Source organism: Panthera tigris, chromosome A1 (assembly GCF_018350195.1).
Source record: "Panthera tigris isolate Pti1 chromosome A1, P.tigris_Pti1_mat1.1, whole genome shotgun sequence".
NCBI lineage: Eukaryota > Metazoa > Chordata > Mammalia > Carnivora > Felidae > Panthera > Panthera tigris.
In genome coordinates this window covers 9,711,920-9,737,506 of record NC_056660.1, presented here as the reverse complement: position 1 = coordinate 9,737,506, position 25,587 = coordinate 9,711,920, and the positions used below count along the sequence as shown (strand labels likewise).

The following is a 25,587-nucleotide window of genomic DNA, read 5'->3' as shown; positions in this document are numbered from 1 at the left end:
AACCAATTCCTGATCATTTTAATTTGTAAAACAGATTACATGCTTTGTGGGTAGGACCAAAGGTAAAACCTCGCGTAGCTTGCATTTTGTTCACGACAAGGCCAGTGTATAAATACTACTTAATAACATATTAAGTTTTCCAAGAGCCATAATAAATATGAAACTAAAAAAAGATAGCATGCAATCAACAACTCTCAAACAGATATTCATCAAAATGAGGTAAGTCTAATGTGTCATTTGCTAAAGAATTTAATGTCGAAGTGGAAAAAAACTCATCAAAAATATCAGTCTTCATGGAACTTTCCAAGTTCAATGTCCTAACGCAGGCATTATTTGTCAGCGAGTCTGGCTGAACTTCACACGGATTCTTCTTGGTGGGGCTACAGTAATTATGGTCCTGTCTCAGGTGTGTATTTTGGGGAATGTCGTCTAACTCAGAAGGCACTGGTGCTGCGACGTGGTCATGTCCCATTTCTAAATACCTGAAATCAGCCTCCCCGTTTGCTGAGTGCTCTGTTGAGACAACAGCTGTAGGAGACAACAGTTCTGCCAAAATTTCTTCATGACTTTGACCACTGTATGGAACCGCGGTGCATCCGGATTTATTCTCAGCGGTATCGATCTGATACTGTAGCTCTTTTAACAAGTCTTCTATCGAGTCACAATCGTTTGGAGACCCACAATGGGACACATGTTCTAAATTTTCACTTGGAAGCGCTCCGTTTTGGGGGGGAGACATAAGAGCAGCTAATTTCTTCTTCTTTGCCTTAAGTTTTTTAAGAAGTTTGAGACGAAGTTTATGAATCTGACCCTCAACTGAGTCGCCATGATTTGCAGAAGAAACACCGTGTTCTTTGACACAGGAACTGTGACTGCGGTGAGCTCCGTAGGGGGCGTTTTCACATTTCTTCAGAACATCTGAATCAGCAGTAACATTAGCATGAACATGAGAAGTCGTGCCACCAGGCAGTGGCTGACTTGGCGGCGGGGTGCGAACCGGAGGAGGCTTCCTTGCACACCTATTAGCTTTCCTGGATGCCCGGGTAGCCTTTTGGTTCACACCTTTAGTTTTAAAGCCACCAAAATTACTTGCCCCCTTAACCGAAGGCTGCAAATCAGTTACAGTGTTCCTATTACGAGCCGAAACACAAGGTGGCATAAAAGAAGCCCCTTTGCTTAATAAGCCTTTAACCCAACTTCCTACAAATGGTTTCTTCGGAGTGTCTTTCAGAGATGGATTCTGCAGTGGCTTTGCTGTTACAGGTTTAGAAAATGCTGCCGTTTCGTTTTTCTTCGAATTAGATACCTGAGATGTAACCTGTTGTTCGGGTTTTAGTTTCTCAGTCTTTGGTGAAGGAAACCGTGTCAATGGAGTGTCCTTCTCGTGGGCCACTGTGCCCTCAACTTCCGGCTGCCCACCGTGTACAGGATCAGTAGCGGGGATATCATTCACAGGTGCAGCAATCCCCGTGTCTCCGGCATTCAGCGGTGCAAATCGCACGCTTGCATTTACAGTTTGAGACGGAAACTTTAAATCCATGAATTGGTCTTGAGTCAGGTTTCCAACACATGGAGCGGATACTAAAGAAGCCAGTAGTGACTCTCGTGATGGCAAAGCCTTTGTTTTGCCAACTCCTGCATTCTCTGCCACAGGTTTATTTTCAAACGGGACACTTTCAGAGTTAACCTGTATTTCTTCAAGTGTCAAAGATAAAATATTGTCGTCCCCCAAACCTTCTGGACCGGAAAGTAAATGATGTCCGTGAGCTACAGCCTGACCCTGCGAAAGAGTATTAGGAGCAAATGACACACTGGTGGGGAGAGTTCCTGAGGACAGCTCGGCGGAGGCGGCATCACCCACAGAACACCACGCTGGAGAGGCTTGTTCCTCATCACCAAAAGCATGCTCATCACTAGTCTTTTTAAGTGGAAGGCAGGCAGATGTTTTATCTGTCATCTCAGATGTTCTTCTTTCCCAAATAACAATATGGATCTCTGAAGCAAGAACTTCAAATTTCTCACGCCTTTCAGAACATAGGCCTTTTAGGTCATCACATTCCAGCCAAGTTCCTGGGGGATGAGAAGTTAAATAAATGAGGTTAGACATTCAAAACGCACCAGCTAGGTTAATTTTCTTCTGGCCATTTTAACTGCTGGATCCCTGAATATCCATCAAAGGAGAAGAACACTTGAGAACATGGCCTTATCGTTGTCACCATTTCCTTCTGCCAAAGGTTAAAGTCTTTATTTGGACAATTAAAGTTACGGACTAACATCCAGAAATTTTAAAAACTGAGATAGTGTTTACTCTTCCCTAAATTACCCACAAAAATCAAGACAGAAGTCTAAATATTTAACTTTTGTGACTTGGAATACAGTATATATCGCCCAATTTATCCAACAACATCAGAAAATGGATTTTTTCTGAGGCGCCTGGGTGGCTCAGTCAGTTAAGCTTCTGACTTTGGCTCAGGTCATGATCTCGTGGTGTGTGGGTCTGAGCCCTGCATTGGGCTCTGTGCTGACAGCCCAGAGCCTGGAGCCTGTTTCGGATTCTGTGTCTTCCTCTCTTTCTGCCACTCCCCTGCTCGTGCTCTGTCCCTCTCTCTCTCTCTCTCTCAAAAATAAATAAACATTAAAAAAAAAAAACGGGGGGGGGGATTTTTTTCCATATCTGTGAATTTTCATGAAGTCTGTTACCTCAAGTACCAACATTTGTTTGAATTCTTATTTTAATTTTTTTTTTTTCTGGTTAAAAAAACAAAAACTTTAGAGCTTTCATGTGTTTAGTTGTTTTATTTCTGAGCTTCTATTCTCTCATTTGTCAAGCAAAAATGAAATCATGTAGGTAGGACAAGGGAAGAGGTTAAGACCCTGTAGACACACACAAAAAAACCCAACAAGACTATTCACCAAGTTTATGTGGATATATCCTTATAAACCACCTGAACCTCTATTTCTATACCCGTTAAAACTTCTGAGACTCTGTTGTCTGTTTATGTCAGTGGTTCTCTACCATACGTGCACATTAGAATTACTTGGTTAACATCTGGACCTAATCCCCAGGGACTGGTTCAATGCTCGAGGGAGGAGCCATGACCTTTTTTATAAGGTAACCATTTGATTTTTATATGTTGGAAACCATATAACCATGTAACCTACTGAAGAGGATTTCAGATTCCCTGGAATGCAGTGAAAAATTAATTTTTTTCCAGTTTGTTTATGTTATTGAGAACCACTTCCCTCCAAATGCTGAAGCAGAGTAAAATTTTAAGGTAATCTTATTTATAATGTGAGTTTTGGCTTGCAAAGTGCTTTTATAACACATTATTGTGCCACCCACCCAAACTACCCAAAGAGGAAAATATCAGCTATGAGGTGTCCAAATAATAGAAAATGGAAAAACAGAAAATATCAAAAAGACCCCTTACCAACAGCCTGATACAACACTTTAAGTGGCTGCGTTATCTTGTTTAAGACAAAGTGAACACTGTGAGAGAAACACTCATTAGTAAACCATATTAGATAAATGTTAGGAAAAACCTAGCAGAGTTCATGGGCTGTACTATTTAATCTTCTTTTGAAAAGTTTAACTATTTAAATAAAGGCTTTACGGGGCCCCTGGGTGGCTCAGTAGGTTCAGCGTCTGACTTCAGCTCCGGTCATGATCTTGCGGCTCAGCTCATGAGTTGGAGCCCTGCGGAGCCTGGAGCCTGCTTCAGATTCTCGGTCTCCCTCTCTCTCTACCCCTCTCCTGCTCACTCTCTGACTCTCTCTCTCTCTCTCTAAAATAAATAAACGTTAAAATAAATACATACATACATACATACATAAAGGCTTTACCTTGACCATAGCTATAGCAAATTATAGAGTTCAGATACTCTATTTCATGGGGAGAGAAGGCTACATGATCTGTAATGTCCAATAGTCTTAGAAATAGATGTTTTATTTATGACTAACAATTGTAAACTAAGCAAAATTTTTTTATTCTCAGTTAAAAACCTTTCAGTACGCTGCACTCTCTTTTTAAAAGAAGTACATGTTACATATCTAAGAAATCAGAACTGGCACCATTCACTTATCTGTACTGACCACCTATTACTCATGGAATAAAAGCAAACATAGTGGAAAAAAGCAACTTGTAAACTAACAATAGTATATGATCCCGTTCTTCACCTAGAAAAGAAATAACGCATAAGCACATGTACACCCATACAAAAGCAGCAGGAGACAGGAGGGATTCTAAACCAGAGTGACAGAGAGGAGGCGGCAGAAGAATTAAAGGCAAGGGCAAGAAGTGAGAGGGAAAGGAGTCAAGACAAAGTCTGTCTTTTAAAAAAAAAAAAAAAATCTAGAATTTAGCCTCTATGCCTATTATCATAAAAGAAAAAGGTTTAAACACTTACCGTCAGCATCTAAAATCCATGTTATAAAATGATTATTTGCTTGGTACTGAATTACAGAAGTTATCTGATAAAGACAGCCTTCAAAATGGAATGAATAGCGCTGCAAGTCATTTCGTGGCAAGCCTTCCACAAAGTGCAACATGAATATGGGAGATACTCTGTGGGAGAGGAAGGCAAGCAAAGTCAAACAGATTTCATGCCCGTGCCTGGTTATACAAAAGACAGTCTGAAGCAAGGAAGTCATACATAACGCTTTCAAGGCTAACTGCACTAATTTTTCTTGAGAACCTCCAGATGTGTGCCTTAATTAGAAATGGAGAACTCACTCTACGAAGTATGTAACAGTAAACCCTTCTCAGAATGGTATCACCGACAGTTGGAAGCCATCATGCAATAAGGCTCTAACACAGACCATTAAACAAAAATTGCTCTGTAAGCCACACTGCCGCTTTGGCTTAAAGAAGATCTCACAGTAACATAACTATTCTGCAAAATCACAGGGAAAAATCCAGACCTTTTAGAATTTTCTTGGGCATCCAGTGGCCCAAATGAATTACTTTTGTTAGATGGCATAGGTAATACGGGAAAACAAAGTAACAAACCTAAGACACTGAAAGAAACATTTAAAAAATTGCCAATATGCTAATAACTGGTCCTATTTCACTTTTATCTCAAGAAGCAGAGTGGTCCATCAAAGTAAAACTTCTACTTAGGAAGCTTAATTTGTACCTAAGTAGGCAAGAAAATAGAACATACTGGTTGATTTACCATAAACTTCAAGACATCCATAATTTCAAAAATACACTTTATCGTTACAGTCACATGCCAAACCAGAAAACAGAATCCAAAGATGGGCCTCAAATTAACTAAATTTAACAAAGCTCTCATGATTTAAGAAGAATGTCAAATACCCCTTTTCCCAATGTTTAAACAGCTGTCAAACTTACTTATCAAAACTTATTCAGCTGAAATGAACTTGAATCAATGTCCAAAATGCAGATTATTCAGACAAGGAATAATTAGTAAATTATCTCATCGATCATTCTGTTAGAGGAAAGAATCAAGTCTTCAAAATTTAAGTACCTATAAACAACAAGTCCTGCAGAACTGTCTATAATGCTAACCCCCTTTGTTCTTTTATCGTATCTGTAACATCACTTTAAGATAATACTGATTATAGAGGCGCCTGGGTGGCTCAGTCAGTTGAGCGTCCGACTTCGGCTCGGGTCATGATCTTGCATTTGTGAGTTCGAGCCCCGCGCTGGGCTCTGTGCTGACAGCTCAGAGCCTGGAGCTTGCTTCTGATTCTGTGTGTGTCTCTCTCTCTCTGCCCCTCCCCTGTTCACGCTCTGTCTCTTAATAACAAATAAATAAAATTTATTATAATATATTTATTATTTAAATATACTGTATTTATTATTAATAAAATAAATTAAAAATTTAAAAAAAGATAATACTGATTATAAAATATACCACTAGGAAAGAGAACTGCTAACTAAACTCTACCACGCCATCAATTTATAGACATACTCCCATTTTAAATATGTGAAAATGTGCCTCTGAGTCAGTGATCCACAGTGAAAGTACAGATATGTTCTCACAGCTTGATATGCAGGCTTCAGGCACCTACTTGACTCCTTTAAGTACTAACATCTTTTCAAGATATCTTTTTATTTTTTATTTTTTTTTTTAATGTTTGTTTATTCTTGAGACAGAGACAGAGCGTGAACAGGGGAGGGGCATAGAGAGAAGGAGACACAGAATCTGAAACAGGCTCCAGGCTCTGAGCTGTGTCGGCACAGAGCCCAATGCTGGACTCAAACTCACTGACTGTGAGATCATGACCTGAGCCGAAGTCAGACGGACGCTCAACCAACTGATGAGCCACCCAGGATACCTTCTGTGGCTAGTTACTAAAACATTGTCTCCTGGATCCCTAGATTATGCAAACTTGCCTCCTTAGTAGTGTGAATTACACATGGAAAGTGTTCAATGGTCAGTATTTTTTTCTTAATGGCGTATTTAAAGAAACAGTACAATTTATAATGACGGCATCTTGGATTCAATAAAATAAAGCATATGCGCCCTCCTCTTCCAGTTTATTTTCCTCTCTGGGTCCCTAGACTCTAGCGTCCTTTAACAGTCACAGATTTCTCCTACCCGTATTTCCGGCTTGTCTCATTTCCAGCCTCATAGCCGAGGGTACAACTTTACTCTTAAGCTGGCAACAGATTTTGTTCTCAGGCTTCTTGCTACTCACAATGCCTAGCATGTCGAGGATGATGCTCAGAGCTGGGACTGAGTTAGGTACTCACTTAACCATAAAAAACCTGGATGGGACAGGTTAACAGAATTGGAATGAGAGTCACAAGAGATTTCAAGCTAAGATCTGTTTGCATTCACCTCCTTAACTTGAGGCTGAACTCCTCCTACTAGAAGGATCTACCTTCAGGAAGAGAAACAGAGAAAATAGAAAGAAGCACAAGAGAACCGTGCCAATTGCCCCGCTACTCAGACAGCAGGACAACACAGAGTCCCTGTCCCACAAAGAGCAGCCAGTTTTATGTAATGGCCTAGATAGAGTACAAGTTTTTTATTTTTATCCCAACTAATGTAATGTAATAATTCATATTTTAGAAAATGCAGATTTAACAATGTGCATATATACTCCTGAACTGTAATAACAGGCTTTAGGCAAAAAAAATCTGCAAATATAATTTTTAAACCTCATTACATTCTAGATCTAATTACATCACTGAACTAGTTCATATTTCAGATTCTATGACAAAAATTGAGGGGCGCCTGGGTGGCTCAGTTGGTTAAGTGCTGACTTCGGCTCAGGTCATGATCTCACGGTTCGTGGGTTTTAACCCCATGTAGGGCTCTGTGCTGACAGCTCAGAGCCTGGAGCCTGCTTCGGATTCTGTGTCTCCCTCTCTGCCCCTCCCCCATTCATGCTGTCTCTAAAATAAACATTAAAAAAATTAAAAAAAAAATGTGAGTAAAATCAGGTATAATTAATTAAAGTGAGAGTTGGGGGTGCCTGGGTGGCAGAGTCAGTTAAGAGTCCAACTCTTAACTTGATTTTGGCTCAAGTCATGATCTCACGGTTCATGAGTTCAAGCCCCATGTTGAGGTCCATGCTCACCAGCACGGAGCCTGCTTCGGATTCTCTCTCTCCCTCTCTCTCTGCACGACCCCCCACTCATGCACACATGCACTCTCCCTCTCTCTCTTAAACTTAAAACAAAAACCCATAATTTTAACTTTTTTAAAATGTTTTTTTAATTTATTTTTGAGATAGAGTGTGAGTGGAGGAGGGGCAGAGAGAGGGAGACACAGAATCCGAAGCAGGCTCCAGGCTCTGAGCTATCAGCACAGAGCCCGATGCAGGGCTCGAACTCACAAACCGTGAGATCATGACCTGAGCCGAAGTCGGACGTTTAACCAACTGAGTCACCCTAGGCGCCCCTTAACTATTTCATATGTCAGTACTCCAACCAAACTTTTGTAGGGAATGGTTCAATTTATCTGCTTGGAAGAAAGTCTCAAAGTCATTGTATTTTAATGATACTTTAATGACACTTTAATAAGCTCTATAAGCACAGAACAGAAACATCTAATTCTCTTCCTATCACTCCCCAACCCTTTACAAAAAGTTATTAAAAAAAAAAAAATCATGGCACAAAAACAGACACTCAGATCTAGGGAACAGAATAGAGAACCCAGAAATGGACCCACAAACCTATGGCCAACTAATCTTTGACAAAGCAAGAAAGAATATCCAATGGAATAAAGACAGTCTCTTCAGCAAGTGGTGTTGGGAAAACTGGACAGCGACAAGCAGAAAAATGAACCTGGACCACTTTCTTACACCATACACAAAAATAAACTCAAAATGGATAAAAGACCTAAATGTAAGACAGGAAGCCATCAAAATCCTTGAGGAGAAAGCAGGCAAAAACCTCTTTGATGCTGGCCGCAGCAACTTTTTACTCAACAAGTCTCCAGAGACAAGGGAAACAAAAGCAAAACTGAACGATTGGGACCTCATCAAAATAAAAACCTTCTGCGTAACAAAGGAAACAATCGGCAAAACTAAAAGGCAACTGACGGAATGGTCAGGTATTTGCAAACAACATATCAGATAAAGGGTTAGTATCCAAATCTATAAAGAACTTATCAAATTCAACACCCAAGGTACAAATAATCCAGTGAAGAAATGGGCAAAAGACATGAATAGACACTTCTTCAAAGACATCCAGATGGCCAACCGACACATGAAAAAATGTTCATCACTCATCATCAGGGAAATACAAATCAAAACCACAATAAGATACCACCTCACACCTGTAAGTGGCTAACATTAACAACTCAGGTAACAACAGATGTTGGTGAGGATGGGGAGAAAAAGGCTCTCTTTTGCACTGCTGGTGGGAATGCAAACTGGCGCAGCCACTCTAGAAAACAGTATGGACGTTCCTCAAAAACCTAAAACTAGAATTGCCCTACGACCCAGCAATCACACTACTAGGTATCTATCCAAGGGATACAGGTGTGCTGTTTCGAAGGGGCACATGCACCCCAGTGTTTATAGCAGCATCGATGGATGAATGGATAAAGAAGATGTGGTGTATATACATATATATATATATACATACACACACACACACACACACACACACACACACACATATACACACACACACACACACATATATACATACATACACACACACACACACACACACACACACACACACACACACACAATGGAGTATTACTTGGCAATCAAAAAGAATGAAACTTGCCACTTGCAACTACGTGGATGGAACTGGAGGGTATTATGCTAAGTGAAATTAGTCAGAGAAAGACAAATATATGACTTCACTCATATGAGGACTTTAAGACACAGAACAGATGAACACAATGGAAGGGAAGCAAAAATAATATAAAAACAGGGAGGGGGACAAAACATACGAGACTCTCAACTATGGCACACAAACAGAGGGTTATGGGAGCGGGTGTGGGAGGGAGGATGAGCTAAATGGGTAAGGGGCATTAAGGAATCTACTCCTGAAATCATTGTTGCACCATATGCTAACTAACTTGGATGCAAATTAAAAAAATAAAAGAAAATAAACTTTAAAAAAATATTGAGTACCCGCTATGTAACAGGGAGAGATGACATAGTACTACTGTTTACTGATACATGAAGATTCCATAAAATAATAATAAAATTGGATTATAAAACAACAAAAAAAATAACTGTTAAAACTGAAGTTTAAATAAATAAACTTTTCAAATTACAATCCAGGGTACTGTGACTTAGACTCCTAGTAATGAGGTTTTTTTCAAGATCTGTAAAGTAAAATTAAATCAGATTCTAAGTTGGTGCTCCGTATCACCATGCTCTGAATATAATTCCTAAATAATACACTTAAAGTAGCAGATCTGGCCTTGCTAGATTTAATTCATCTGATTTATCAATGGACTCTTTTTCCAATGGGAATATATTAGAGTGTGGATTACCTGAGACAAGGTGTTCAGGGAACTCACAATACTATTAGTTTTTAGAATGCTGACTGTAAGGTTGAATTATACATGATATCATAATGGATCTAATTACTTTTAAGTTATCCTTAAAAACTATTAAATTTGTTTCTAGATTCCATCAGACAACAATAAATCTTGATTTGTTGAATCTTGTTGTTGAATATGAATTTCAGGGGCTCCTGTGTGGCTCAGACAGCTAAGCATCCGACTTCAGCTCAGGCCATGATCTCGCGATCCATGAGTTCAAGCCCTGCATCAGACTCTGTGCTGACAGCTCAGAGCCTGGAGCCTGCTTCAGATTCTGTGTCTCCCTCTCTCTCTGCCCCTGCCCCACTCACGCTCTGTCTCTGTCTCTCTCTCGAAAAATATACGTTAAAAAAATAATAATACAAAAAGAATATAAATTTCAAAGTAAAAAACTCAGAGGACTTCAAAAGACCCTGTCATTTAAAATTTAAGTGAAATTTTACACACTAGTTCAGTTTACTTTTGAATATAGTCAATGTCCAAATTATAAACTCGGCTTATAATTGGCCTGTTAGAACTCTAAACACATTTCACATTGAAACGCTTACATTCAACGGATATGTTTCTGGATCAGAGCCTGAATCTCTAATGTAAGTAATGCATCTTATTTGTATAATTAAAAATTGTATGTTGCAATGCATCCAATTAACAGATCAAACAAAATCGGAGTAAAAGTTCATCTTCAATGCTGGTGTGTGAGAAAAAGCAGGTGTAAGTGGTAGATGAAATCACATACACCAGGCAGCCTCAAGCAACCCACCGGTCCTGTACAGGATGGCACACACCCTGCTGCCCTTCTACCTCCTTCTCAAGACAGGGCTTTAACAAAAAAGACTCCCACAGCACTTCAATCTCAAAGTTTGAAACCCCAGACAACCAAGACAGACTGTGGACTTTCCATTAAAGGTAGCTCCTCTTCTTTTCCATTCAAATGCTATCAAATGATAGCGAATGGGGGGAAAGAAAGGTAGGAAACCGAAAGGGCCAAGAAGGGGAAGAAGACATGAGGAAACAAGCAAACAACAAATATTCTGCAGGCAAAAATTAAAGAGCAACAGGGAAGCGGTAACTGAGCAGAATGGATGAAGCGGTGACGGGAGCGCTGTGGGGTGGGCGCACTCAGAAGAGCTTATACATGTCACAGAACCCCTCGAAGACTCAACGCTGATGGGCAACAGATACTGCAGAATGTGGGGTAAGGCCCTGGGCTAAAAACTAGGGTAGTGACAGGAAGAGTGTATCCAGAGCTCCCATGCACCAGGCTCAGAGAGGAACCAGTATAGACCGGAACACTGGAGCAAAAGATGAAAGGTGGCAGAAGAAAGGTTTCTAGAAAAAAACGTGGGGGAGGATTCCAAAATTGTGAAACATTTAAGTGTTTAGAAAATGTATCAATGAGTGTTTGAAGAATTTGGAAAAATTTCACAATGCATACGTAAAGAAAGCAAATGAAAACACAAGGAAATAATTCCAGGAAAACTTAGAAATTATAAAAGAAATGAAATACAACCACATATACTGCTTGACTGCAGAGGAAATACACATGTATTCATAATAATAAATAATGAGTACGGATTACAAAAATCAGTACTGATATCAGTATTACTGATAACAAAAAACGTTATCATCTTGCAAGGACAGGGAGAGGTTAAAAACAGACGGAGCCCAGTGATTGGTGTAAGAACCCTAGTCTTCAACAACTATAAAAGAAGGAGAATGGGGCGCCTGAGTGGTTCAGTCAGTTGAGCTTGGTCCAACTTCAGCTCGAGTCATGATCTCACGGTTCGTGAGTTCAAGCCCCGCATCGGGCTCTGTGCTGACAGCTCGGAGCCTGGAGCCTACTTCGGATTCTGTCTCCTTCTCTCTCTGCCCCTCCCCACTTGTGCTCTGTCTCTCTGTCTCTCAAAAATAAATAAATGTAAAAAAAAAAAAAAAGAAGACTGCATAAAAGTGGAATAAGCTTTAAAAAGAAAAAAGAATGAAAACAAAGAGAAACAAAAGGTGGAATAAGTGCACTGTTCTGAAACGTCAAAGTAAATACCGCTTCACGGGTGTAAAGTAGATGCTTATGGGAGAGGAGGTCGGAGGGGCACTGCTCTCTTTCCTTCTAGGTCTTGGCAGTATTAGATTAACCAAGAATGTATTACTTGCATGAAAACAACTCTTTAGGAAAGATTGGAGGGATTTCCTGGCACATCCAAGGGCATCAGAAAAGGTATGAAAAGGTTAATGCCCCTGCTTCTTTATATCACATTATACCTCCAAACATTTCTTTACTGAGAGTCAGAGGCGAGGATGACTAAACACGTAGGTTACAGGATGCATTCTCGCAAAGGATATTAACAAACGAGACAAACTGCCTAGAATGGAACTGACCCATGAGCTTAAAATATGGGCTTCCGGTAGCAATTTTAGAAAAGGTAATTCTGACCAGTGGTCCCACTGCGGACAAATAGAAAAGCTGGCAAAATATACTAAAAACACATCTGCTCAAAGGCAGCAGAAAGCTTCCAAGGGGATGAAGAATTAGCAGGCCGAAGTCTGGGAGAAGATGGGAATTCAGACAGATGAGCCTGTGGTTCACCTTTGAGTCATCTTAGTTCTTGAACTCAGATTAAGGAAATCCCAGAATTCTAGTGACTCCAGGCACTTGGCAGAGGGGAGAAAAACTGATGATTAATATCCTTAAAGGGAGAAAACAAGGTAAAAGAAGGCAAGGCCCCATTAGAGTGGGGTCAGACAGTCACCCTGAGACAGGTACAGCGGTACTTTGCCTGGGACAGTTTGCCGTCGGCCAGAGTCCACGACGGAGAGGCATTCTGGCAATTCGTAACAACTCAAACTTCTGACAAACAGTTTCAATTCTACAAATTAAATCCACCTTCATTTTGTTCTAAAAATAGTAAGACAATTTTAACTCACTTTTCCAATACCATTTTTCTTATCTGTGACTTATTCCTGCAATTGTTACATGGACCAAAATGGGCAGCATTCAGTGGGTGCCACTCGGGGATGACATTTGTAAAGGTGACCAGATTCTTCATGTATCTGTAAAACAGAAGACATAAATTAACTTAAATTCATTTACATTAATTTCAATCAATGCCTAAACCTTCATTCATTTATTTATACTTCCCTATTCCCCCATATCACATGATAAATCAATATGCTAACGTTCCTCGCACACCCTAGTAAGCTCTCTGTGAAGACTCTCCACAAGGACTCTGTACTTTTTCACCTGTGAGATGAAGACAATATGAAAGGCAGGGTTTCTCAAGAACAATACTGACATTTTGCGCTGGGTACTTTTTGCTGTGAGGCATCTGTCCCGTGCACTGGGGCTGTTCAGCACCATCTCTGGCCTCTACCCACTAGATGCCAGTAACAGCCTCCAAGTGCAGCGACCGTTAGCTCCAAACGCCGCCAAACGTCCCACGAGGTGCAAAACAGCCCCTCGCTGAGAACCACCGCTTCCAAATTTATTACGAGCTCACCCCTTACCTACAAAATTACAATCTGGCTACCCGTATGGACAACCAAAAAGGAAAAAAGACAGTTCCAAATGTATAATCACGAACACATACAACTTAACCTTCTTGATCTTTAAAAAATTAGAATGCCAGTTGTGGCAGAATTTCGTTTTCCCAGATACAGAAGTTCCAAATTTGCACTTTGGTCTAGATACCTGACAGCAAGAGGCACCTAAAATGATCTTTAAAGATGTACACTACATCAATTGGGTCTACCTTAATAAAAAAAACCTTTAAAGGGGCAATTAATTACCTACTAGACATTAGTTTTTTCCTAAACAATAACAACAAATATTGATCAATCGTAAGTGAGATCAGCACAGGCTATTACAAATACAGCAGTTCTCAGGGAAGCTAACATTTTAAAAGTGAGCAGCATAAAGTTACCAACAAAATGGAATGATTTATTTCTACTAAATTTTTAGTTCTCACAGATGACTGTTAAGGCTCCCATTTTTTAGCCTGTAAGGGGGAGTTTGTCTCTGCAAATAAATGTTCATGCTCCACAGGACAGCTAACGTTTTTGAGCACTATGTGCAGGGCAGGGCGTTTACGCTCCTCTCCCAAACAACCCTAAGTGGCAGATACTATTCTTATCCCCATTTTACAGATGAGGAGAGTGAAACAGACTGCATATCAGATGATAAATGACCGACTTGAGATCTTAATCCAGGGAGTCTGACTCCAAAGACCACGTAAATAACTGCCTCCAGAATATACCTTATAAATCAAGTAACAGATCTTAAACTGGCACAAAAAAAAGCAGCACATAACCCAGTGAGTTTGCTGGATATTCTCACGTTGGATTAAGTGGAAATAGTTTTAAACGATGATATATTAAGATTTAATGAAATGCCACTTCATGTTAGCTTTTCCTCTAGAACTACTTTTTTTTTTTAGAACAAAGGAATTAAAAAAAATAAAACCAGAAACCAGCAAACTCAAACAGCCAGTGGCTTCTTTCCCCTGAGCCCTCTGAGATTTTTTAACACACCTCTAAAATGCTCTTGTATTCAAAGTAGTCAAAGTAACTTAATGCAGCCAACAGATCAAAATAATTACTAAGTCACTGGCCCTCAATAATGTGTTTATATGTTATCTCCCTAACTAACCGGTCTGAATTTGGCCAGATAGAGATTATTTCTGTTGAGTTCCTGGCACATAAAACGTACTCAATGAAAAGCTGTCAAACAACTCAGATGTAGATTTCGGAAAAGCTGTAATTAAGCTGATTTTAATCATCAAGCTTGTTTGTATTACTTAAAATCCAGGTGGTGACTAGGGAGTGTGTATACTACAGTGAGCAAGAAATCGAGGCCAGAAAACGTAAGCCTGAGTTTTGCCATCTACTAGTGTGTCACCTTGGGTGTCTATTTACCCCCTTTTCAAGGTTCAGTTTCCCTATCGGTCAAATGAGGAGAAAATTAGATAATTTATATAAACCAGTGACAGAAGACCGAGAAATAGATAACTTGTTCTTATACTCACTTACAGAAAACTATTTTAAGTCCTAGGTGTGAGTGAATGCTCATTCTTACCCTGTTCTACTACTTTTGAGTCAACTGGTAAAAAGCAAATGTCTTCTGGTCTGTTGCTTGCATTCCCCAGAACATCCTCTCAGACTTGACTCTCCTTGAGTGATGCTTAAATACCAAAAATAATCTCAATTTAGATAATGAATATCTAAATGGTTTTCTCTCACATTTTTATTTAATAATTTTAAATAATTTTAATTTTAAATATTTTATTTAATAATTTGACTCCAAATTTTCTAATTTGCTAGTAGGTGGGTGAGTTGAAGGCAAGAGGAAAGTATCGATCTCCATTACAGTAATTTGAATAAATGACCAACAAAACCAGTTTGGTGATTTTAACTGCCAGTCAGCAACTTCCTCACGTATGGACAGAGTGAAGGCACCATGTGTGATGAGAACTTTCTCTGACTCCTCTTTCCAAACCAACTTTCTCTCCTTGTTATGTGGGTCAGTGTATGGAAGCAAAAGAAACCCTCTGCTGCTTTCTTCTCCATGGTTCCTCTCAAGTGCCAGTCTCAGGGCATAAAATGATCGTGCGTCCATCAGGACCCCTCCAAATCCTCACCCAGGGCATCAGGGAAGTAGGAAGCAGGCTGAGACAGCTCACACGCAAGAGGATTTTGGCGGTGGCTGGTCTTTCACGGAGGAGCGGAAGAGCCTAAGTTCTTCTCGGAACTACTGCCAGACTCCCAGAGCCTCAAATCAGTTTCCATGAGGTTAAAAAAGGTAACCAAACAAAAACCCTAGTTGCTAACAGAGGAGACAAAACACACATCATTTCAGGCAATTCTAAGAAGTATTCTTACTCCGCAGGGAACCCAGAATGGGGGTTGTGGGAGAATGCAGTGCTCTTCCCATCTGTCCCCACGGAAGAAAACTCCTACTAAGTAACCCCGCAGACCATGGTTTTTTACTCTTCCAGTTGAAAGAAGCAAGCAAATTGCAGTTTCTGGGGCTCAAATTTTTCCACTGATTGACTGATTACTTATTTATTTGAATTTTTAATGTTTATTTTTGGGAGAGAGAGAGAGAGACAGAGCACGAGCGGGGGAGGGGCAGAGAGAGACACACACAGAATCCGCAGCAGGCTCCAGGCTCCGAGCTGTCGGCACAGAGCCCGATGCGGGGCTCGAACTCACGGACCGTGAGATCGTGACCTGAGCCGAAGTCGGATGCTTACCGACTGAGCCACCCAGGCGCCCCTCAAATTTTTCCTTTTAATCTTACTGGTGGGGAGACTTTAAGATATGGTAGGAAATTTTTTTTCTAAACATTTTTATTTATTTCTGAGAGACAGAGAGAGACAGAGAGTGAGTGGGAGAGGGGCAGAGAGAGAGGGAGACACAGAATCTGAAGCAGGCTCCAAGCTCTAAGCTGTCAGAACAGGGCGTGACATGGGGCTTGAACCCATGAATCGTGACATCATGACTTGAGCCGCAGCTGGATGCTTAACCAACTGAGCCACCCAGGTACCCTAGTAGGAAATTTTACTGAGGGCAGAAGGAACCAGGGAGAGCGCAATGCCACAAATCGAAGTGTCATTAAAATTCTATTACTCAGAACTATTTTCAATAGAATGAGTCCATTTTTAAAAAGAGAAAAACGAAAAATATAAAAAACTTAAAATTTAAAAAAATAAATAAAAAGAGAAAAACTAACCTGCTTTGGTACTTGTGCCCACACTGTGAGCATTCAAAATTCCAAGAGAAAGAATACATGAAAAGCTTTTCAATGAGGGGTTCCATTTTTAAGAGCAGGGGAAGTGCAAACACTGGGCTTTCCATATCACCTATAAAAAGAAAAGGGAAAACTATTGTTCATAATTGACTGAGAAAAGTAAACCCAAATCATTAACTGTTATCTTTTCTCACTACATTCACAGTACAGTATATGTGAAAACATGAATATATGACAGAGTAAGTTACTCACAGTGGGGCAAGGGGAAGTTTTTAAAGCATTTCTCTAAAAATGTCTATCATGAAGATCTAATTATCACTTCAGTCCCTGTCTTCCATTTTTCGTGGCGGACACCTACGAAAACTTTTTAAGACAAAAGACACAAAAGACCCATACTATCTCCTCAGAGCTGTTAACAGCTCTAGAGTATTAGAAAAATAAAGCAAAAATACATAGCTTGCCACAGATACTAAAAATAGTACGCCTGGTGAAACACTGTAGAATAATGGCAGACGTGGACAAAACCATTAAAAAGCCACTTCTATTCCAACCGTCTTGCTCCACGTGTGAAGGACATGACACACAAGGTTCAAGGGCCGGCCTCGAATCTCCCTGCTCTTCTTCTATCACTCTTCTTAAAATCTTTTAACAGGTAAAATTAAACTTCAATGACTTTAAGACTAGAGAAGATCTGAATTCTGGCGTCCTTGAAACAAAAACCGGACAGTGAATCTGGTCCTCCAGTTTTGAGATCAGCAGGCAACTTAAATAGGAAGATTGACATTCTCCTCTTACACTTGTTCTCCAGTTGGTCTCTTGCCTTTCTGTCCTCAGGGGAGCTTAGATGGTGCCGTACTGATCCAGCCCTAGAAAGAACTGGAGTCCTTCCCTTCCCTACCTGCCCGGGAACAGTCTCGCTCCCATGGTCCAGTTCTCCCCCTGGCCTGCAGCTACCACAGCCTGGAGGGCGGCCAGGAGGAGTCACCTTGGCAGGATGCAAATGCAGAGCAGGCGTTACTGCCGGAGCACACTCTGGACCAGTAGTTACAAAGGCTATTTTAACAGTCGCCTTTGTGGTGCAGCCCCACAGCTATTTCCATACAAAGATAAAAATCAAAACAAAAGTTCTGTATGTAGAAATAAATGCAAATCAATCTCCTAAACACACGCAAACAGCGTAAACAGGGAACAGTACAGCATGAGTTTGTAACAGTTACTAGCATTTAAATGCTTACTCTACCGTAGCTAAATATTAATTGAGAAGCAACTAATTTATATTTCTTAACGACAACATAGAATCTGCAAGTCTAAAAATACATAAAGTTCTCAGTAAATCAAAATACCAGAAAAGAAAAAAATCATAAAAGAGCTCAAAACACACTGTTAAATAAGTTATATGCATACAGATCATTTTCGGTAATTTATATAGCTCCTAAATTAACCTTAATTATTTTTCCTTTGTTTACAACTCTTATGGGTGTTAAGCATAAAGCATTTGCTAGAGAACACGTAATACCAATTAATTCCAATTTTTATAACTTCCTGCTGAAATCAGTTAAGTGGTTTCTTTGCCTCTAGTATCTTCAGCCCAACTCCTACCCAACTACCTAGTTTTTCATATTTCCCTAAAATACTATCATTTGCCATGATGCAAATCTTTCAGTGACGTTTTGCTGCCCAGCTAGTCAAGTTTTCTCTTCTGCTCATTGTTTTTTTTTAAACCAACATACAGAGTTCTTTAGAAGATATCCAGGATATTATTTCTTTGTTCTATTTTTGCCCAGAGGTTTTAAACTTCAATGTAAGTGTATCTACCACTATTTTATGTACCTTATTTAGGAAATTCTTCTCCACTGAGTGGAAAAATATTCAGCCATATTCTTTACCAAAGTGTCAGAATTCTGGTTTTTCATGTTTAGGTCTTTTTTCTTTTTAATTCATTTAGAGAGAGTGAGAGAGCGCACACGAGCGCAAGTCAGGGAGGGGCAGAGAGACAGGGAGACAGAATCCCAAGCAGGCTGCCTGCTGTTGGCGCAGAGCCCTATGTGGGCCTCCAACTCGAGAACTGTGAGGTCATGACCTGAGCCGAGCTACCCAGGCACCCCTGAAGTTTAAGTCTTTAAATGGGCTGAAATTTCTTTCTGATTACAGTGTCAAGTAGGGATCCAACTTCCCCCCGTCTCAGGAACAAACTGTCCCAACACCATTTACTGGACGGCCTTTTTCCTTCCCCCACTTATCTACATCACCACCTCTGTCACAGGAGGTAAGCAAAAAGGGAGGGTTTTCATCTGGACTCTATTCTATTCTACTGTGTATCCTTACACTAGTACACAAATCTCAAAGACTAAATTAATCTTTAAGATTACATAAATAAATCCAAACGAGAACAATAGTAGCTTTATCTTAAAAAAAAAAAAATTAGACATTAGAAAGAGAAAACTAAGTTGAAGAGCGCAGTTACCTTTGTGGAGAGGTAAGGAAGAACTGAACAGGAAAGAGTACAAAGGGGGCTTAGCTTGTATTTGGAATGTTTTATATTTCTTAAACTGCAGGGAGGGGAAACAGAGAGGACAGGCTACGATGCATTTTTTAAGAACAATAATCAAAACGATGCTATGGCTGATCTTAAAAATGTAACCAACATTCGGGGTCAGTACAGATTCTATCTCTTTCTTTAGTACTTTCAAACATACACTGACACTCAGAATGAGAACACAAACACTGTATGATTTTAAAATGCTCTTTTTAAGTTTATTTGTATTTATTTAGCACAGATTAGATTTCACTGGTAAGATCTTAAGCTCTAACATAGCACCCAGTACTGTGCAATGAGTAATATGGACACAAACAAGAGAGGAATTCTGCTATATTAGAAGAGCTGTACGCATGCCCAACTGCTATGACTACACAAAATAAGAATTTAAAATTCCCTTCTCTGGGGGGTGCCTGGGTGGCTCAGTGGGTTGAGCATCCGACTTCGGCTCAGGTCATGATCTCACGGTTTGTGAGTTCGAGCCCTGCATCAGGTTCTGTGCTGACAGCTCAGGGTCTGGACCCTGCTTCAGATTCTGTGTGTGTGTGTGTGTCTCTCTCTCCCTCTCTCTCTCTTCCTCTCTCTGCCCCTCCCCCACTCATGTTCTCTCTCTCTCTCTCTCTCTCTCAAAAATAAATAAACATTAAAAAAAAAAAAACCCACAGGGCGCCTGGGTGGCTCAGTCAGTTAAGCGGCCGACTTCAGCTCGGGTCATGATCTCACAGTCCGTGAGTTCGAGCCCCGCGTCGGGCTCTGTGCTGACAGCTCAGAGCCTGGAGCCTGTTTCTGATTCTGTGTCTCCCTCTCTCTCTGACCCTCCCCCGTTCATGCGCTGTCTCTCTCTTTCTCAAAAATAAATAAACGTTAAAAAAAAAAAAATTTTTTTTAAATAAAATAAAAATAAAAAAAAAAACCCACATTTAAAAATCCCTTCTCTGTTACATAGAAAACCAGGCCCAAGGCAGCAGTGGAGCAAGACACAACCTTGCTCCAAATATAATGATCAGGACTAAGAAGGGTGGCGATTCAGACTTGGGGAGAAACCACTCTCGAATTCAACTGGGAACTGGAGCAGGAACCCTGAATAAAACATCTCCGGTCACTCCAGGAGGGAGGCGATGCCTGCAAAATGCACCACGGGAGCCCCTCAGTCTGCACTCTGGTAATCTTATGGAAAAGGCTCCTCTGCGATGAGTATCCACCCAACAGATCAGGGGTTGGGGGTAAGAACAGGGACTGAAGGAACCTCAAGAAAACTTTTAGGCTGACAGCACTGTTCTCTACCTTGATTGTGGTAATGGTTCCACACACCGTATACGTTTAAAAAGAGTTTTACTACATCTAAATTATACTTTGCTAAAAAGGAAAAAAGAATTTTCATCGCATCTGAGATCCTACCTGATAGTAAATTACAAAAGCCCTTTAGACCTAAAGGAGATAATGCCAAAGATTTGGCAAACTGAATTTCAGTTTATTACTTTAGGGACAGAGGAAACACAAACGTAGGAGCTCACGGAAAACAAAATAATAAAAGTAGGGGACAGAAATGTGAGACCAAAGATACTACCATTTACATGGTTTTTACCATGTAAAAACCAAGGTTTTTTACAAAAAGACCTTGCTTCCAGATGCAGTATCTGAGTCTGATGAAATAGATTTTTCTCACTGAGAGAAAAATTTGAAGGCATTGATATTTTATATAATTTAATATGGCTAATATACTAATAGAGGTATCCTGTATTTTTTACCACAACACAATATTAGCAGAAAAGTCAATACAAGGATAAAGAGAAATAAAACAAAAAGACAATACCCTTTAAAAAAAAATCACTACTGGCTCTTCTTTGCAATACCCAAAAAATTGAGAAACCCCGGGACTCTAGCACCCCTAACTCCACGTTGCTCCAAGGCCAGATCATAGAGAACAAAGCAGGTCTCGTTCCTGTGCCCTTCTTAAAAGAAAGCTTTCCCAAAAGCTCATCAGGATACTTCTCCTCCTATTCTCTTGGTGAAAATTGGGTACGGCAATTCTTAAACCAATCGCCGGCAAGGGAAGTCCAATTACCACGGCTGGGTTTAGGTCAGAGATTCTCAACCCTGTCCATCCTTAAGAATCACACGGGGCTTCTAAGCCGCATCCCTGGGATTCTTATTTAATGGACATCAAGTACTTTTCAATGCCCTAGGTACTTTCTAATGCATCGTCAAGGTTGAAGACACTGAATCAGTCTACTGGAGGAAAGTATTAGAAAAGCAACCAATGGTGTCCACCCCCTGAGTATCCACCTGATTCTGAGAACTGCATCCACTCTCAAGGGTAGAACGCAAGCCTGCACATTCATACGGGACACCTCTACCCAACAAATGATTTAACCAGCGGGAGGCTCCTAAACGAAACTACACAGATTTTTTCTCCCAAGAATCTAATCACCCAAAGTAATAAAATAGTGTATTTCCTTATGACGTAAGGATTTCTTTATGGTAGATGAGTAATACAGTTAAATTACACAAATTACTTACCTAATGTGCATCTAAGCTGAGGCTGAAGCCTAATGAAAATTTCATCTCTGACTTCATTCAGACAGGTCTCTATCTTTGCAAATACTTCTGAAGGAAGCTTTTTGCAATCTCCATCTAAAAATGAAATACAGATTATCAACTTCTCATCAATCTGTATCTTCCACAGAAAATTAAGACATTACCAAGAATGAAAGTTCATCAGAGTCAATACACTTTGTAGAGACGAAATGGAAAACACAAAATTTCCTTGATTCTTATTCCTCTATGTTGTACCATTTACTGCCTTAATATTTCCTCAGCCCAGCATCATTACTGGCAATTCCATGAGCTAACATCTTTGTGCTTGAGTAAATCTCAGTGAAAAGCTTTCCTCATCCAAATAACCACAGGCCTAGCAAAAGAGCTAAGCTTTCAGATAGTCTGCCTACCTCTGAAACAGCTGAAGCTACGTCTTGTCTTGTGATTATTACTTATGTTAGAGACATCTAGTCATTTATTTTTTTGTAGAACTTTTATCAAACTTAGCCAGATCACAGGAGCAGATAAAAGTATAATTATTTCCCAAACTAACATTTGGTATATATAGCTCCCTCCTTCTATTGTCTCTGGGGGGTGGCGGACGGTGAAGGAGTCTTCAATGACAGCATAATGTTTACACAGTTCTGCTTACTTAATGTTTACACATCCTGCTTACTTCACACGAATTTGCATCATTAAAAATTTTGTAGGCTAGTTATTACACTCCAACTGAACCACAGTTTTATTAACAATTTCCCTAGTGCCGGACGTTTAAGTTGCTTCTTTTCTCACTATTACAAATACTATCATGATAAACGACTTTGGGGCACATACCTGTCCACGTTTTTATTCATTTCTTTAGGGTTAAAGTCCTCCTAATGGAACTATTATGACAGAAAACTAAGATTAATAAGAAAACTATTTTGAATCAAAGCCACCATATGCACCTGACTAGTTATTCTTAAGCTACAAAAGATTTCACCGAAACCTCTTACAAATAATTCATATAGCCTGATCACACTCTGTTGGTATGTTTTACTACGAAAATACCTGGATTTCCCTATAATATGAAGTAAGCATAAACTGGAACTTTTATTTGACCATTCCAAAAAGAGAAGAGAAAACTTACAATTCAAAGTAAGTCAACTTAAACGTAATTACAACCATATTATGCAAGCTACAACTACTCTGTTAAAAAATTAATGATTGAACATATAAAATGGGTGAAGTAAACAGAATTAAGAGTATACTTATTGTGATGAGCACTGAGTAATACACGGAACTGCTGAATCATTATATTGTACACCTGAAACTAACATAACACTGGATGTTAATTACAGCGGAATAAAACAAAACACAAAAAATAAAGTGGCTATGCTTTATAAAAAAAAATAAATATAATTAAAATGAATGCAAGTCCATTTTGAACGAGAAATATGCTCTTCTGCAATAATCAACTGAACTGTCAGCTAACTCCGTACTGGGGTTCCTATAATCATAGAAATACAAAGAAAAAAACAAAAGCAAAAATGCTCGTGAAAAACTGGATTTTAAAAATTACAAAAAATTCAATCTCAAGGAAACTCAAATTGAAACAAAATATCTGACAAAATGATAACTTTTAAAATGTTTATACCCAAAGGTGATCTGAGTGCTCGGGGATGTTTTCTTCTACATATAATGGAATCATATGTTGATATAACTCTTCTGTAAAGCCTTTCAGAAAGATTCTTTATATTCACATTTTAATATCCCTTCTAGGATAAAATCAGCAGTGGATTCAAAGGATATATGGATATTTGTCATGAAGCTTATTCATAACTGAAAAAATAAGAAGCAGCCTGAATGGTCAACAATATATATGGAAGTACAATATATATATTTTACATATGCAGGACGTATATATAAAAGACTGCAACACCAAAGTCACGCTGAATAAACGTAAGGATTCTTGCCCCGACCAGAGAGAAAGACCTCAAAAAGCCACAATAATTAAAATAGTGTGGCATCGGTGCAGGGACGGAAACATGGTCAACAATGGGGGATCTATGTATAAGACTGATGTAACAGATTGCATTAACCAAAAACAAGATGAAAAAGGTGAGGATTCTTGGGAAAACAATGTGTAAGATTTATATAAAAGACTGCATTGCATGATCAAAACCAAGCTGAATAAAGAGGAGGATTCTCATACTTCCAGGCAGCAAGACCTTATAAACCCCAATAATTAAAAGAGTGTGGTGCTGACACAAGGACAAAGTAACCAAGAAAACAAAACTGAAAAATAAATGGATGGCTATATGACAGAGGTGGCCTGGCAGGTAAATTGAAGAAAAAAGCGGAGCTGGACAATGGGGGGAAAAGGGGATCTTTATCACGCACAAAAGGTAACTTTAGCTGAATTAAAAATTCCATGTTGGGGTGCCTGGATGGCTCACTTGGTTGAGCATCCCACCTTTGGTTTCGGCTCAGGTAATGATCCCACAGACTGTGGGTTTGTTTGAGTCCCACGTCGGGCTCTGCGCTGCTGGTGTAGAGCCTTCTTAGGATTCTCCTTCCCTCTCTCTCTGCCCCTCCCCACTTGCACGCACTCTCTCCAAATAAACAAATAAAACTTTAAAATAATTCAATGTCAACCACAAATCTGACTTTTCAGTGAAAATATAGGTGAATAACTTTCTGATCTTGGGAAAAGGACTGACTCCTTTTAAATGTTGTATTACTAGCTACGAAAGGGAAGATTAACAATTTCTGTACAAAAGATATCTTTAGAAAAGTGAAAACACAAGATACAAATTGAGAGATTTAGCAACACATACCTGATACAAAGATAACAACAAAGACCTATAGAAATCAAACAAATAAGAACATGACCACTGAACAAATAGCGGTAAGACACAGGCATTTCACAAGAGGGAACATATGATCAATGCTACACATGAACAGCTGTCCAACCTCTTTAAAATTTGGGAAAGGCAGAGAGGTTGGTGGAGGATGGGCTAAACAGGTGAGGGAACTAAGGAGTGATGAGCACGGGGTGATGAACAGAACTGCTGAATCAGTCTACGGTACTTCTGAAACTAACATAACACTGTGTTAACTGGAATGAAAATAAAATTTGGGAAAGGCAAATCAAGACGACAACCCATTTTACATCAAATAGCAAAATTCTCCAAATGTGAAGATAACCAAGGGAGAATATATGGATCGGGAAGACAAGAAGGAAGATCTCTTGCACATTGTTAATGGGAGTGCTGGTACGTGCACTTTGGAAAACAATCTGCCATTGTCTTGTCAATCTGAACTCAGATTTGATTCCATTCCTACGGTATACTCAAGAGAAACTCTCTAGATGAGCCCAGGTATTTACAATGGCAAAAAACAACTCAATGACAGTTGAATGAATAAATATACTGATATATTTACAAAATGTAAATTTATAGCAACAAAAAATAACAAACTACCAATACACGCCAACTTCGTAGATAAATCTTTATAAAAAGAAAAACAAGGCCCCAGAAGACATACCGTACAACATCGTTTGTATAAAGTTCAAAACAAACTAAAGTAGGCAATATACTGTTTAGCAATACATACATAAAAGAAAAAAACGGAATGATAACACATATTTGGGAATAATGATTTCCCCTAGGGGAGATGGAGGGTGGGACGGGGAGGAACACATAGGAGGTTAAATAATCGAGAATATACTAATTCTTCTTGAGTTGGGAGGTGGCTTCACGGGTATCCTATTTTACAAGAAAAAAACTATATATGCCCTT

The 25,587-nt window shown here is 39.6% G+C and overlaps 1 protein-coding gene across 4 annotated transcripts in view; it reads right to left on the bottom strand.

Annotated features, from left to right (window-relative positions):
- USPL1 (ubiquitin specific peptidase like 1) overlaps positions 1-25,587 on the bottom strand; it is a 37,577-nt gene continuing 11,990 nt past the window's right edge. For all 4 annotated transcript variants that reach the window (XM_007074333.3, XM_042993269.1, XM_042993348.1 and 1 more), the window contains 5 exons: positions 21,788-21,901; positions 16,714-16,843; positions 12,912-13,037; positions 4,407-4,564; positions 1-2,070 (listed from right to left, as the gene is read on the bottom strand). In XM_007074333.3, coding sequence (XP_007074395.1) covers positions 185-2,070; positions 4,407-4,564; positions 12,912-13,037; positions 16,714-16,843; positions 21,788-21,901 — 2,414 coding nt within the window. In that variant the 3' untranslated portion in view covers positions 1-184. The remainder of the gene's footprint in view (positions 2,071-4,406; positions 4,565-12,911; positions 13,038-16,713; positions 16,844-21,787; positions 21,902-25,587) is intronic.